Source organism: Pseudochaenichthys georgianus, chromosome 11 (assembly GCF_902827115.2).
Source record: "Pseudochaenichthys georgianus chromosome 11, fPseGeo1.2, whole genome shotgun sequence".
NCBI lineage: Eukaryota > Metazoa > Chordata > Actinopteri > Perciformes > Channichthyidae > Pseudochaenichthys > Pseudochaenichthys georgianus.
Window position 1 is genome coordinate 18,194,549 of NC_047513.1, and position 14,522 is coordinate 18,209,070.

The 14,522-nt window shown below is 37.0% G+C and overlaps 1 protein-coding gene across 1 annotated transcript; it reads left to right on the plus strand.

Moving 5' to 3' along the window:
• The first annotated feature begins 10,720 nt into the window (after window positions 1-10,720).
• Window positions 10,721-13,524, plus strand: LOC117454764 (type-4 ice-structuring protein LS-12-like). The gene is made up of 4 exons (XM_034093927.2): window positions 10,721-10,770; window positions 12,170-12,238; window positions 12,336-12,459; window positions 13,181-13,524. Exons 2-4 carry the CDS (start codon window positions 12,190-12,192, stop codon window positions 13,392-13,394), a joined length of 387 nt encoding a protein of 128 aa, XP_033949818.1. The 5' UTR covers window positions 10,721-10,770; window positions 12,170-12,189; the 3' UTR covers window positions 13,395-13,524.
• Window positions 13,525-14,522: the final 998 nt, after the last annotated feature.

A 14,522-nucleotide genomic window follows, 5' to 3' on the forward strand; every position in this document is an offset into this window, starting at 1 on the left:
CGAAGTCCCTCCATTTCCGGGAGCCTCCATGGGACCCCGGAAGCGTAAAATTATACATTGAAGTCAATGGAGAGAGAAAGGTTATCTTTTGATCCCGTTTGAAATTGTGCCACGAATGACACATAATGATGTTTGTCAATTTAAAAGAATATTTTGCAAGTCAAAAAAATAAAAATGTGTCGTAAAACTGTGAAGTTACATATTTTTTGTGTGAAACCGCTGAGTGAACTACAGGTCTCTGGTCTCGCACAATACGCGTCACCATCACAAAGACGGCCGTCACGTTAGCAAAATTGCACCTGTTTCTTTCAGAATGAGAATAAAGTATAAAACGAGGTGAACATCACTACAAAATCTGGACACGTTGAGAGCTGTACATACACGAAAGGGGAGTTAGTCGGTTCTGTAAGAGCAGCGGGACCGGCTTTACAAAGGTTTCGGTGAGTAATATGAGTGCAATGTGTAATGTCAATGTCAGCTAGCTAACATTAGCTAACAAGGTACACTAACGTGTTTTGTTTCAGGAACTAGTTTTCTCCTAAAGAACTTTGTGGTCTCTGTGTATGCTGTGGATAACATTAGTGTTCACAAGAACAAGGTAAACTCCCGTGTTTTGTTTTAGTTGCTCTTCAGATTGAAGCGGCCAGTTTTATATCGACTATACTGTATGTGTGATCTCCTTTTACATCTCGTTGTGTCATTTGAGTTTATTTGCTGTGTGTAGATTCAAGGGTTTTGGTTATCTTGTCAATTTGTTTGGTTATCCAGGCACAGCTGTGTGTGACTCCCTCTGGTACACTGGTATGTGTTTTCCTAATGTAGAGAGCATTGATTAATTAATTAACTACACACTGAGTCTAGATCCTGACCAAGTCCTTTTTTATTGTTGATCAAATGTTTTTCAAAAATATATTCATACACATTTAGAAAAATACAATGTACAATCACAACCAGTACAACACAAATTACAAAAAATACAGAAAAAACAAACAATAACAACAATCAGACAAGAGGACAAAACTATGGAAAAATAACCCCTCCCACCCCCAGATCCGGACCATCCTTGTATTATTGCTCATTCAATCTATTATAGCATGCTAACAAACATGGTACTTACTTTATTTGTACAGATCTGCATGGGAGAACGATGGCGCGATGCAGAGCGCTGTCTGTGATTGTGCACGGGGGATGTACAAATGCAGCCACGCTGCAGCATTGGCAATATGTGCCATGTGGCAGATCAGCTCCACAGATGTTGAGTGCCAGTGGAGGAAGCCTGGCACTTCCAAAGTAGTCCAGCCGGTGTCTCAACTTTACCAACAGTGAGAGGAGACATACAACCCACTGGCCAGAGACATCGCCACTCAGGATGTAGACTGGTTCAGGTCTGCACTGAGGGGCGCACAGTGTGGCATGGCATGGCTTTTGTCACCTGAGCCAGAGCCGCGGCCTCAACATCAGGCCATTGTCACCGTGCCGGAGCTGGTGAAGGGGCATGGGGGCAATGCTTGCCTCAATGCGACTGAGCAGAGACCAGCAAGCTGCCATCCAGACAGTGAAGTGTCCACCATCATTATACATGATGGTGTATATAGGATATATATATATATTTGTATACATATCTGTAAATTGTATAATTTATTTTATTTAAAAGTCTTTTTGATCTCTCTGTCTATAACACAAACTGAGTAAGATTGACAATAAAGTTGACTTTGAAAAATATATATATTCTTTATGAAAATAGTTGACTGTTGGAGAAATTAATTCATTTGATTTTCTGAAGTTAATTTAACTTTGGCGACCATGTAAGGTAATTATTAAAAAGGTACAATCAATTTGTTTAGGGTTGACTGACAGAATAAGAAACTCAATGATGCTCTACTCACCTGTTCCTTTTTATAAAGTGAAACAGTTGAAACGATAGATTTTAGTAAACTTAAAAACAACCTTCAGAATGAAATTATTATTATTGACTCCGAATGAAGCACAACTTCATGTCATACAATACATTGACGTTATTTGTAATTGTGTAAAAAAATTAAGCATTGATTAGCAAGCAGGACCTGCAGGAACAGAGCACGGTGATGGATGGAGCTGGGAAGAGAGAAGAATAAAGAAAACAGAACAACTTTATTATCGGATATTACAAATTCAATTTCAAAACAAGTTGCCGCTCCTACAGTTTTCTAGTGTGTAAAGATGATTTCACTTGACCTATGCACAATATCACACTCAATACATGTGTGTCTCTGGGGGGTGCATTGTGCCTTTGATGTATATAAATAATATACCATAACCAAATACTATTACGTACAGTGGAAATCAGGTTGCCAGGGCAGGTCAGTGTGCATGTTCCTCAGGGTCTCAGCAGGTACAGGTGAGGGAAAGAAAATAAAAGAGAAAAAGGTCAGTAACAACACTTTAAAGTAACAACACTTTAAATAATTATCTCTTCTAATAATTTTCTCTCAGTAATCACTCAACTACTGTCTTTCCAACAAACAGATTGACTCACCCTTACTGTCATCACAATGAAACACGTCCAGAAGAATGTCATGCAAAGCTATCAGTACTTGAGATTATATTGGCCCCAAAAAGAACCTTGAAAAGGACGTGTGTGTGTGTGTGTGTGTGTGTGTGTGTGTGTGTGTGTGTGTGGTGTGTGTGTGTGTGTGTGTGTGTGTGTGTGGTGTGTGTGTGTGTGTGTGTGTGTGTGTGTGTGTGTGTGTGTGTGTGTGTGTGTGTGTGTGTGTGTGTGTGTGTGTGTGTGTGTGTGTGTTGGTCCGGGAGTGTATTGTGTGGTCAGGGTGTCTGGGAAAGTGTGTGTGTGTGTGTTTGATATCTTGGTCAGGGAGTGTAATGTTGTGTGTGTGTTGTGTGTGTGTGTGTGTGTGTTGTGTGTGTGTGTGTTGTGTGTGGTGTGTGTGTGTGTGTGTGTGTGTGTGTGTGTGTGTGTGTGTGTGTGTGTGTGTGTGTGTGTGTGTGTGTGTGGTGTTGTGTGTGTGTGTGTGTGTGTGTGGTGTGTGTGTGGTGTGGTGTGTGTGTTTGTGTGTGTGTGGTGTGTGTGTGGTGTGTGTGTGTGTGTGTGGTGTGTGTCAGGGTTGTCTGGGAAAGTGTATGTAAGAAGGTTTATATATATAGGATTACTTTAAAACAGTCCCAAATAATACATGTTTCACTTCAATACAGTTCATAGATAATACCTGTTTACTTTAATACAGTTTAGAAACAATATCTGTTTGCTTTAGTTTACTTCATGTAATAAAATAATAATTTCATGGTAAGGCTACCATTACTAAAGTAATGTAATGCTAACTAACGTGCTCGCTACTCGTCGCTACTAGCTAGGTAGCTAACTTGACTGTGTTCCATGCACAACATGTGATGTCTGATCCGGCGACTCCTGGTCCTTTCATCAGACGGGAATCGATAGAACGAGCAAGTGGTATGATCACTTATGTGATTACAACCTGGTACAAAGCACACAGGCATCTTGTAAAAGTGAATTTATTTTTAGCAATCTCTAAATCAGTTATGAGATCTTCTTCTTCTTCTTCGCTTTAATTACGAGTCACAACCACTTGGAGCATTATCGCCTGTGACATCACTTACGCGAGCCAGAATGGGATTTGGGATTTGTAGTCTTTGTAGTCGCGTATTTTTTAATAGTCTTATATTTCAACAGTTTTACGACAAAATTTGACTTTTTTGACATGGAACTTATTGTTTAAGATTGACAAACATCATATGTGTAGTTCGTGGCACAATTCAAACGGGATCAAAATATACGTTTTCTCTCTCCATTGAATTCAATGTAAATGTTTCGCTTCCGGGGTCCCATGGGCCGGAAGTAGATGGGCGTGACTTCGCCTCTCTATACAATAAAGGGGACATGATCAAATCGGAATATAATGTTCTTTTAAAAAACGTCAACTAAAGGGAACAATCTATTTGACACAGCTGAAGCTCTTGCCTTAAAAACAAACTAATGTAATAAAAATCACAGTTGTATTACACACAATGCACTGTTTTTTTAGACCAAAAATTCGTAACTAATGCACCATAATACATTCTGACGAAGAATAAAAATTATTATGAATACAAATAAAATAAAAGAAGCCTCCCGTGAGTTACTACAAGCTATAAAGTATATTTTAAAAAACGTTTTATAGAATAAAAGCTCACTGCGGGATGTGGTAGAAATGCGTGTGTGCACCACGACAAAGGAGCCTCATTCACTTTACATTGGGGTTGTTTGCGTGGTGCAGACACGTAAATGTAACAAAGTTCGTGACTCCACCACGCAATGCGGTGTTAAGGAGTCGTGGTGGAGTCACGCATTCTGGTGAGATCAGGTTGGATTTATTTGGACTGGATGATCCCAGAGGGTCTAAAGATTCTTTATAACCCAGTTGGACATTTGTGAAACCTTTATTCTATTTGTGAAAATACAAAAAAGGGAGATTTCAGTGCTTTTTTTTACATGTAGACCACATTAGACCAGGTCCTGATCTGAAACCACTAGACCAAGACTCATCAAATCTGGACTGGATTATCCCAGAGGGTCTAAAGATTCTTTATAACACAGTTTCAGATTTGTGAAATCTTTATTTTATTTGTGAAAATACAAACACAGGTGGAAGGCTGAGGTTGCTGCAGATCAGGATCAGAAAGTGAACCTCCCAGCGGGGGGCAGGACAGGGCACAAACAGGACGACACTCCCTCCCAGTACCTGCCAGAGGACAGCAAGGCAAGGAGCACAGACAGGCAGAAGGGGGGAGGGGTCGTCACAACATGTTCTTTTGTTTTTGTTTTATTGTCTTTGTATTTAAGTATTCCAGTAATGTATGTTGCACTTGTTTAAATGAAATTTGTTTTAGGTTCACTTATAAAATCTGTCCAGGGACAACAGATGAAAAATAGCCTCTTGGCTAACTCTGGCACATTTACAGGAATGTTAATTAATGTGCACTGTCCCTGTTAAACAAATGAATAAATAAATAAAAATAAGTGTATACTCCTCATTTAGGTGATAATTCTTTAGCTACAACGTTTTCGTATCTTAAATACTGTTTCATAGCAAACAAAAAAATGAAAGGAATTCAGGTTCATGAGATAAAGAAAAAGGCTAACCTTCAGTCTTTCATCCATTTTGAACAGCTTCTGCTGCTTTGTCCTAAAGCAACATATGAATAGCAATTATTTTTCTGAGAGAAGACAGGATTACAATGAACCAACTGTCTCATACCATTGTTACCAAAGTGTTATTTTCTAATCTTGCAATGTTTTTCACATTCCAAGCAAGTACTCAAGAGGACATACTGTAATTAGGCAAACAAAGCTTGTTGCTTAAAGTAAACTTGAACAATGCTAGTTATAGACTATATTTAATTTCCTGTTGAAATGTTTTGCCTGCAACTGTAAATACATTACTGTAAGTTTATATAAGTATACCTACTTATCTGTTGAATTTTTATTTGCAACAAAAAATTATAATAAATTTGAGAAGTAAAGACTTTATTCTTCCTTAATTAGCTGTCCAAACTTACCCGATTTGATGAGTGTAGGTCTAGTGGTTTCAGATCAGGACCTGGTCTAATGTGGTCTACATGTAAAAAAAGCACTGAAATCTCCCTTGTTTGTATTTTCACAAATAGAATTAAGGTTTCACAAATCTGAAACTGTGTTATAAAGAATCTTTAGCCTCCGTGGGATAATCCAGTTCAGATTTCATGAGTGTAGGTCTAGTGGTTTTAGATCAGGACCTGGTCTAATGTGGTCAGGATGCGAAAAAAGCATTGAAATCTCCCTTGTTTGTATTTTTACAAATAGAATTAAGGTTTCACAAATCTGAAACTGTGTTATAAAGAATCTTTAGACCCTCTGGGATAATCCAGTCCAGATTTGATGAGTCTTGGTCTAGTGGTTTTAGATCAGGACCTGGTCTAATGTGGTCTACATGTGAAAAAAGCACTGAAATCTCCCTTTTTGTATTTTCCACAAATAGAATGAAGGTTTCACAAATCTGAAACTGTGTTATAAAGAATCTTTAGACCCTCTGGGATAATACAGTCCAGATTTGATGAGTCTAGGTCTAGTGGTTTTAGATCAGGACCTGGTCTAATGTGGTCTACATGTAAAAAAAAAAAAGCACTGAAATCTCCCTTGTTTGTATTTTCACAAATATAATTAAGGTTTCACAAATCTGAAACTGGGTTATAAAGAATCTTTAGACCCTCTGGGATAATCCAGTCCAGATTTCATGAGTGTAGGTCTAGTGGTTTTAGATCAGGACCTGGTCTAATGTGGTCTACATGTGAAAAAAGCACTGAAATCTCCCTTGTTTGTATTTTCCACAAATAGAATGAAGGTTTCACAAATCTGAAACTGTGTTATAAAGACTCTTTAGCCTCTCTAGGATAATCCAGTCCAAATAAATCGGCTATGCAGCGATTTAAGAGGTTCAAACACGGAGGATTGTTCGCTCAGCGCTGTAAATTAAATGTTCCTTAACTTTCCCCTTAACTGCCTAATCGGATGCTCTGAATCGGAAGCCAACTTCAGCGTCGTCTCGGCAGGGCCGTTTACCTTTTTTGACCACTTCTTGTTATCAGTTCTTTCTCTGACTGTTGATTGAATCAATATCCTTATAACAAACCACTGGCCTGAACATTGTGTGTTTATTGAAGTAAGCTTACATGTCAAAAATCCAGTGGTGGAAAATAAATGTACTTTGAGGTTTTGTATATTATGCTACTTTACATACACTACATTAAATAATGAAATATTATTATCCCCTCTTAACCTCTCATATTGTTTCAGTTACATTAGTTTAAAACCATAAGAAGTACAATGCTCCAATGATTGATGAACAAAAGCAACGATTATAGCAATTTCCAAACAATGATTATAAATAGTATTTTTCAGAACTTTGTTTTTTGTCTTCTCTACAGTTTCATTAATCATCTCATGCTTAGACCCATCACATTTATCCTGTGACCCTTTGAAGTAGGCCCTGACCCCTATAAGTTGGGAAACAGTGAACTGCAGCTAATAAAGTACTTTAAACTCGCTCCACCTCAACCAGCTACAACAGTAAAGTCCTGATTACTCATTGATGCATCGGTAACAATCTAATCATATGATACTGTATCAGTCACATTCCTATCTTACAGAGACAGTAACTCTGAGGTCATTTCCCTGATAATACTGCTTTACTTTATCTATGAAGGGGATGAACACAGAATCTGATCAAACATATATATATACAATAATGTTACTTATATATCAGTACTGAATAGTGTACTTTATAATAAAAATCATTATATTAGCTCATAAGATATGAGTGGTGGAATGTGAAAGTATTCCAGTACAATTTTTACTTTTACTTTAGTTATTAAGCATACTTTAGACTTTCACCCTACACCACTGCATCTTAGAGAAAAGTATTGCTTTTTTACTTTACTACGTTGATCTTTAAGGTGTTGATCATTTTAACATGTAACAAGTAAGCAGGATAAGATGGAGTAACATATTATCAATCTAGTACTATACGAAGTATCCACAGATACAACATTAAAAGGATCTTACATAAAAAAACGTGTGGGAAGAACTGATGCTATAATAATATAACTCTTTGAAAGACCATTCTGCTTAATGAAAAGTATACTTTTTATACTTGGAGTTCATTTTGATGATAATACTCACTTTTTGTGTTCAGGACTGTTGCTTTTTATTTTTAGACTATGTTTTTTAAGGTTTTACTCAGGTCAAGGTTGAGTCCTTTTATCAACATTAGATATTAGACATTGTTAATGTAAATGAAACAACCAACGCTATAAAACATCATAATGCTGCATTTACTGCCACAAGAGAAAGAACCCCTAAAATATTATTTAGGAAATGTTCTTCTGTCTCTCTTTCAAGGTTTTTCTGAGTTTATGTTCAGCGAAATTACACACATTACTCCACTTTCTATCAAACAGTTCCACCTCCTCCTGCTGTGCAGCGTTTAGACTCAGGTCAGTGTCTTCCCTGCATGCCTTGCATACCAGATTTGTTTTTATTTTAGAGGATGGGTTGGGAGACGTAAACAACCTAAAGCCGTTTCCACCCGGGGAGTCCAGGCCCGCCGTGAACACACTCTGGACAGAGAGATTCCCACATCTGGTTTCCATCAAGCTTTAAAGTGAAAACCTGATTTTTAAAACTCCAGTGAAAGGGTTTTTCCAGTACATGAAAAGAGACTCAAAGGATTGTTGTTCAAGTTTTATTAAACAGCTCCCGTTGTTTATGTTCACTTCTCACATAATTCCCCTGTATTCCTAATTTCCCCCGTGTTGACTGGTTTATGGCTGGGGGTGGATTCGGGGTTGAGAAGTAATTATTTTACAACAGCTATAAAGATAAACTGGTAGCAGTAACACCCTGTTGGATGTAAACCAAAGGTAGAAGGTTTTCATCCGCAATAACGAATGTCATATGTTGCCCGAAAGAGCAGCTGACATTTTAAAAGACTACAGTGTTTTGTAACTCTAAAATGTAAGGTTTTGTATTCACTCCCAAACAGCACACTGAACTTGAACTCATTCCCTACCTGTCAAGTAGACATTTAGTAAAAGCACATAATCAGAGTTCATGATATATATATTAAATAACAGTGTTAGGAAAGCTACTTTAAAACCATAGATTTGCAAGCCACCAACTTTGTCACAAAGGAAGAAGTTGAACTATTCAGCAGAGCTACTCTAAGTAGGAATTCAGTTTGGTTAACTAAAGGTACTTAGAAAAAGTTTGTTTAAATAGTAAAACAATTAGATTAGATTGACCATATACTGTATATATGTGATATATATTGTAGAAAAGTCTTAAACAAAAGAGTCACATGCCAAATTAAAATGGTATTTCATTGTTCTGTTTTCTTTGTGCCACCATGTTCACGTCTGAGATATAACCTCAATACCACTAGAGAAATAAGGATCACATTGTATTACTTACTTTAAAATAACAAAGTTGTTGTTTACTTGTGAGTATTGTAACATCTGACTTTCACAATCTTAATAACTAAAACAGTCTTCACATAAGGTCATCCAGGCACTACATAAAGGTCAAGTGTCTTGGGATGGCTAAATGCATGAAAGAAAACGTGGTCTGTTTGGTCAAAAGGGGGTTATTACAGTGGAAAATAAAATAAAAAGCATTCCTTTCGAACCCAAAATAAAAGGTTGGAAACAACTAAAAGGCAAAACATTTCTAATCGACTATTGAATCACTGTTATCATTGATGAAAATATAAAAGTGGTTGAACTACCAGCAAGCTACTGCAAAATTCCGTTTCCTCCCTAACAACAACTCCCCAACCCTGGTAAATAAATAGTATGTTCACAACCACAATAGCAACTCTGTGAGGCAATACTTAAGCACAGTGTTGAAATGAGCTACATCCCAACATGACATCTTAGTTTTAACATGCTAACCTTTGCTAACTAACACAGAGCACAGCTAAGGCTGATGGGAACGTAATTCGTTTTGCAGATCTGTACAGGACTAATTGAAATGTTAGCCTTTGATTCAAGGGAATGTGATTCTGTCCCAAATGTCATGGCAACACACCGCTCAACATGAAAACTTCACAGATCATTTCTTATAGGAAATTATTCACAGGGCCCTTTAGTCTATGTTCTGATCATTTAAACTGCTCTCTTTCCAGCCTTGGGGAAGCGGTTTCTACCAGTTTGATGAGGCTGGACTTTCTTTGTGCTTGAGTTTCAACTACAGCTGTGTCTTAGACATGAAGATAAAACAATCTATTTTTCAGACAGTAACAGGATAGTGTGACCCGGCCGGGGACAGGACTTGCAGCGTCTTGTAATGTAATGTTGATTATAGTAATAATAATAATAATAATAAATTGTATTTTTATAGTGCTTTTCTCGAACCCAAAGACGCTTGATTATGCTTCTAAGAGCAGGGGAAGAGAATAATTGGTTTGGGCAGAAAGTACTGTCACAACTGTGAGTAATTCTGTCAACATTGTCAATTCTCCGGCCAAAACCTGACATCAATTTCCGTGTACTCATTGTGTTTTCAGTTCAATGCTCCAAGAATTGTAGCACAACATCCATCAATCAATCACAGTTCATCAGTGCCTTAAAAAAATACCATGAAAGCTAAGGAATGGTCATTTATGACTCATCCCTTATTTTAAATGTAAATGATTGAATCATGATCCGATGACAACCGTAATTGAAGTAAAGTTGAGTAAATACAATTAAAAGCTTAGTTTAGGGTGCCATTATTGACAAAAGTAACAAAATCTGTGAACAATTGTAAAATAATTATAAATTAATCAGGGTATGTTAAAACAAAAATGAAATCAACAGGGATAAAACAGGACAGCCTTTCAGTTGTCTTATATCTTATCATATATTTTGCAGCTGATGTGGCAATAACAAAGTTTGGCCTCAACATCATCGTGGTGATGCTGTTCTCAGTAATTGAGCGTTTTATTTAATCACTATGATAAGATGCACTCTGGTGTTGGACAGTCAGCAGAGGGACTTTGCTTTTGTTTGCCCAGGTGGCAGACGAGCAGCAAGGGTCGGCGCTGTGATCCCCTCGCTGTCCCAAACATCCAATAATGTTTTGTTGCTTTATCTTGTCCAATCAGATTCACAGGAGGACGGCGCTGCATCAGCATGTGTGACTATAAGAGGTGTGGGAGTCTAGCAGGAAGGCACCATCCAGTCTAGTTTTCTCCTGCAGTACAGGTGAGTCTGAATGTGTTCATATCATTTGCTTATGGGCTTTAACTATAGAGACAAGTCCACAAACTTATGACTGAAATGTAACGCTTTGAAAGTCAAATGTGGTGTCTCTTAGAGATTTGAAGAGAGAGCAGGTGTTAATAATGACAATAGGATGGGGTGAATTTGAACTAAAGAAAGACATGTCTTAAAATAGCTAAATATGGGTAGCATTTGCTCCTGAAGTCTTCAATGTCATACGTTTATATAAAGTTATGGCATGATCCCTTTCAATCTATTTCTTTGAATTTAGTTGATTCAGTTTTATTAGTTTGTGAAAAAACGTTTTATGTTGGTTTAGATTTCTCATCTACAACAGCTGTTTTTAAGAAGCAAACCTGTTTCTCTATTTTGATACTCTGACTGAAAATGATGTCTAAATGAGATATACAAATCATGTTTGACTCTATATCAGGGTAGTATAAAGTATACTATGGTTAACATGAGTAAAATCATCTAAACGTCTTCTGTTCAGTTAACAACCAAATTCTGAAACTTGTTGAAGTCCATTTTCTGGTTCTGAAGTACTTTTGTTATCTAAAATTACTTTCAATATTTCATTGATGTTTAACTTAACTGTGACAATAGTATGGAATCAGGCCAAGTATGGCCAATCAGATGTTAAGCTTGATTAAAAGTTTAAAATAATAAATAAATGACCCAAAGTAGTATTCACCACTGAGGTGTGAGAAGCATAGTGTAAGAGAAGAGGAAAAACTATGCGATAACTTGGTTAAAAAAAATGAATTTTAGGCACTTTAAATTGGGTGAATAAATGTGGGCTACAACGGTATGAAAATATTCTTTCTCCTTAAACATATCTTATTCTAAATTCACAACAGATGTATTAATACTAAATAAATCTTGTTTTGTTGCTCCAAAACATGAAGGTTAACTTTGTGATCTTGGGAACACATTGTTGTGGTAAATTACTCCAAAGTCAAGGTTCACCTATTAGTGTTGACAGGACATCCCTGATAAGCCAGATCAAGTTTACAAGTTGACATGTGAGCGTTTGGACAAACTAGAAAATATTTATTTTATTACCAGAAGACCGACTGATTCCTGGAAAATGTGAGAACTTTCATCAGTGAGTCATCTGATTGAGAAACAAATATCGATTCAACTTCAGAAAACAACTTAATGACTCATCTTGATGCTTTTTTCTATTTTATCATGTTTTATCAAACCACTGTAAAGCGTCTTTGAGCACCTGAAAAAGCGCTTTGAAATTAAATGTATTATTATTATTTTCATTTTGGTTTTATTGCAAAAACAGAAATAATAGAGAGAGGAACACACAGCACTCTGGCCCCAGATAATATCAAACATGGATAATAATTGAGTATATTTGTTTTTGTAGGTCTCCTCCACTCAGCAGCCATGAAATTCTCCCTCATCGCAGCCGTTGTTCTGCTTGCTCTGGCACAAGGTATGATCTTTACATTTTACTTTCTTCAAATTTGACAGTGCATGTATTCTGTTGGGCAGAAAAACATTCTTAACATTGACTTTCCTTAAACCCACAGGAAGCTTTGCCCAAGATGCTGTCGATCTTGAAAAGCTCGGTCAGTACCTTGAAGAAATGAAGAACAAGATGATTCAGGACCTGACCGAGATCATACAGACCCACGACCTGGCCAACCAGGCTACGTGAGTACAGGCAGACATCCAAATAAATGAGAGTTCAGTCACTCCTCAGAGGGCTGAACATCTACTGGCTGTCATGCAGCTTTAGTAAATCACTTTGGAGATTAAGATTATTGCTACATTAATATGTAATACATTACAATATATGATGACATAAGGGATTATTTTAATGTACACTTAGACAGATTAGAAAGCACTGAAACAACGACATGCTGTTAGTAATGCAGTGTAATTCATTGTATACTATAAATACATGCATCCGACAGATATAAACAACTGAAGTATTTACACTATGAACAGTATAAGGAGGTATAAACAAGTGCTGAAGACAAATATATCTCTAATTATAATCCAGTGAAATAATATAATTCTGAAATGTTGTATAAGGAGTACTTAAGTATATATTGATGCATGTTTTTTTTACTTTTATTTCTCCTACTTTTTCCACCACTGAATAAATCATAATTTCTAACTTTCAATTTTAGGGTGCATATATATATAAATATCTACTGCCAAGTAATTAGAGCTTTATATATTAAGTAAAAAGCACCACAAATGCATTATACAATTCAGATAAAATATTGCAAATACTCATAAAGGACACACTAATTGTATAAGTACAGCACTTGTTTATTTAACCAGTTGTGTAATATGCAGGTCAGATTGTTTTTTGTATTCTAGTATGTATGCTTTTGTCTCATGGTGCTCATGTTGTACCCCACAGGAGCTTCGTGAATGAGAAGAAGACTCAGCTGCAGCCCCTGGTGGCTCAAATCCAGGAGCAGCTGCAGACCGTGGCCTCCAACGCCGAGGCCCAGATCAAGCCCCTGGCCGCCAACGTGAAGGCTCAGTTCCAGCCCCAGATCGATAGCTTCCAGCAGCGGGTGGCGGAAATCATCCAGCAGCTGACCAGGCCTGCCGCACCCATCTCCAACTAACTGATCAGTGCTCCTTAAAGATGCAGATGTGCCACACCAGCACCGTGCATTGGATGCAGGCAGAAATACAAGTGTTTCAGTGATCGTTGACATCATCTGTCCCAAAGCACAATAAAATCTTGAAACGCAACTGCACTTTGTCCACTTCATTATTGTGTGCGTGTGTATGATGGGTGCGTGTTTTTAGACCACTTTAGCATCTAGTACAGGGGTCTTCAACTAAAATTCAACGAGGTCCAGTTAGAGAAAATGTCCCCATGCAAAGGTCCGGAACATCAAAATGTCTAAGTTACTTCATGAATTAGTGTGATATATATTGAAGTGACCTGTAGCTTTATCAACGTCTGCATAATCAACAACTGACTGCCAATCAAATAAAGAAAGTACAACAATATTTATTGTCAATTAACATTGAATACTGTGGATATGTGTAATGTTCCTCTTGGGCTGCATTTACAAATAAAATAGAGAAAATAAATAAAATAGCTTTTGAAAATATGTACATCTTAAAAGTGCTTAATTTTAGATAAATCAAATAAAGTGTAGCAGCAGCTTGAGTTTCCCTTTTTCTTTGTTACCCATTTCACATCATGACTTAACAGTTTCAGCCGATTATAGAACAATATCAGTCTTTACACATCATAACAATTTAACAGTTTCAAAGTTTCTCTTTCTTTCTCTCTTATATTGCAGTCCCCCGCTCACTTTTTTTAAATTCAGTGTGAGAATTGAGCTGGAGCTTTTCCTGCCAGGAGTTTGTAAATCTGGGCTGATCATCGAGTCAAGTTGTACTTTTTACAGTATTACGGCTTCTACAGAGGACATTTTTTTATGGATTTTTTGTCAAAGCACTTCAGATATTCATTGCTATCGGGATGTTAAGAGCATTCCATGGATTATAACAAAAAGTGTATCTCGAGCCGGTTTCTGAAACTTACCTACCCCACCTTTAAGTTAAAAATCAAGGGTTTTTATTATTATTTACAGCAGGGGTGGGGAACCTTTTTCCTTTCAATTTTTACAACATCCTCCGAGGGTCGTACAAATGATTGAACTCAACCTTTGCTTAAAATATTGAAGTTAAAAGCATCAATCTGGTACACTTTGAGAGCAACATTAAGAGATCTA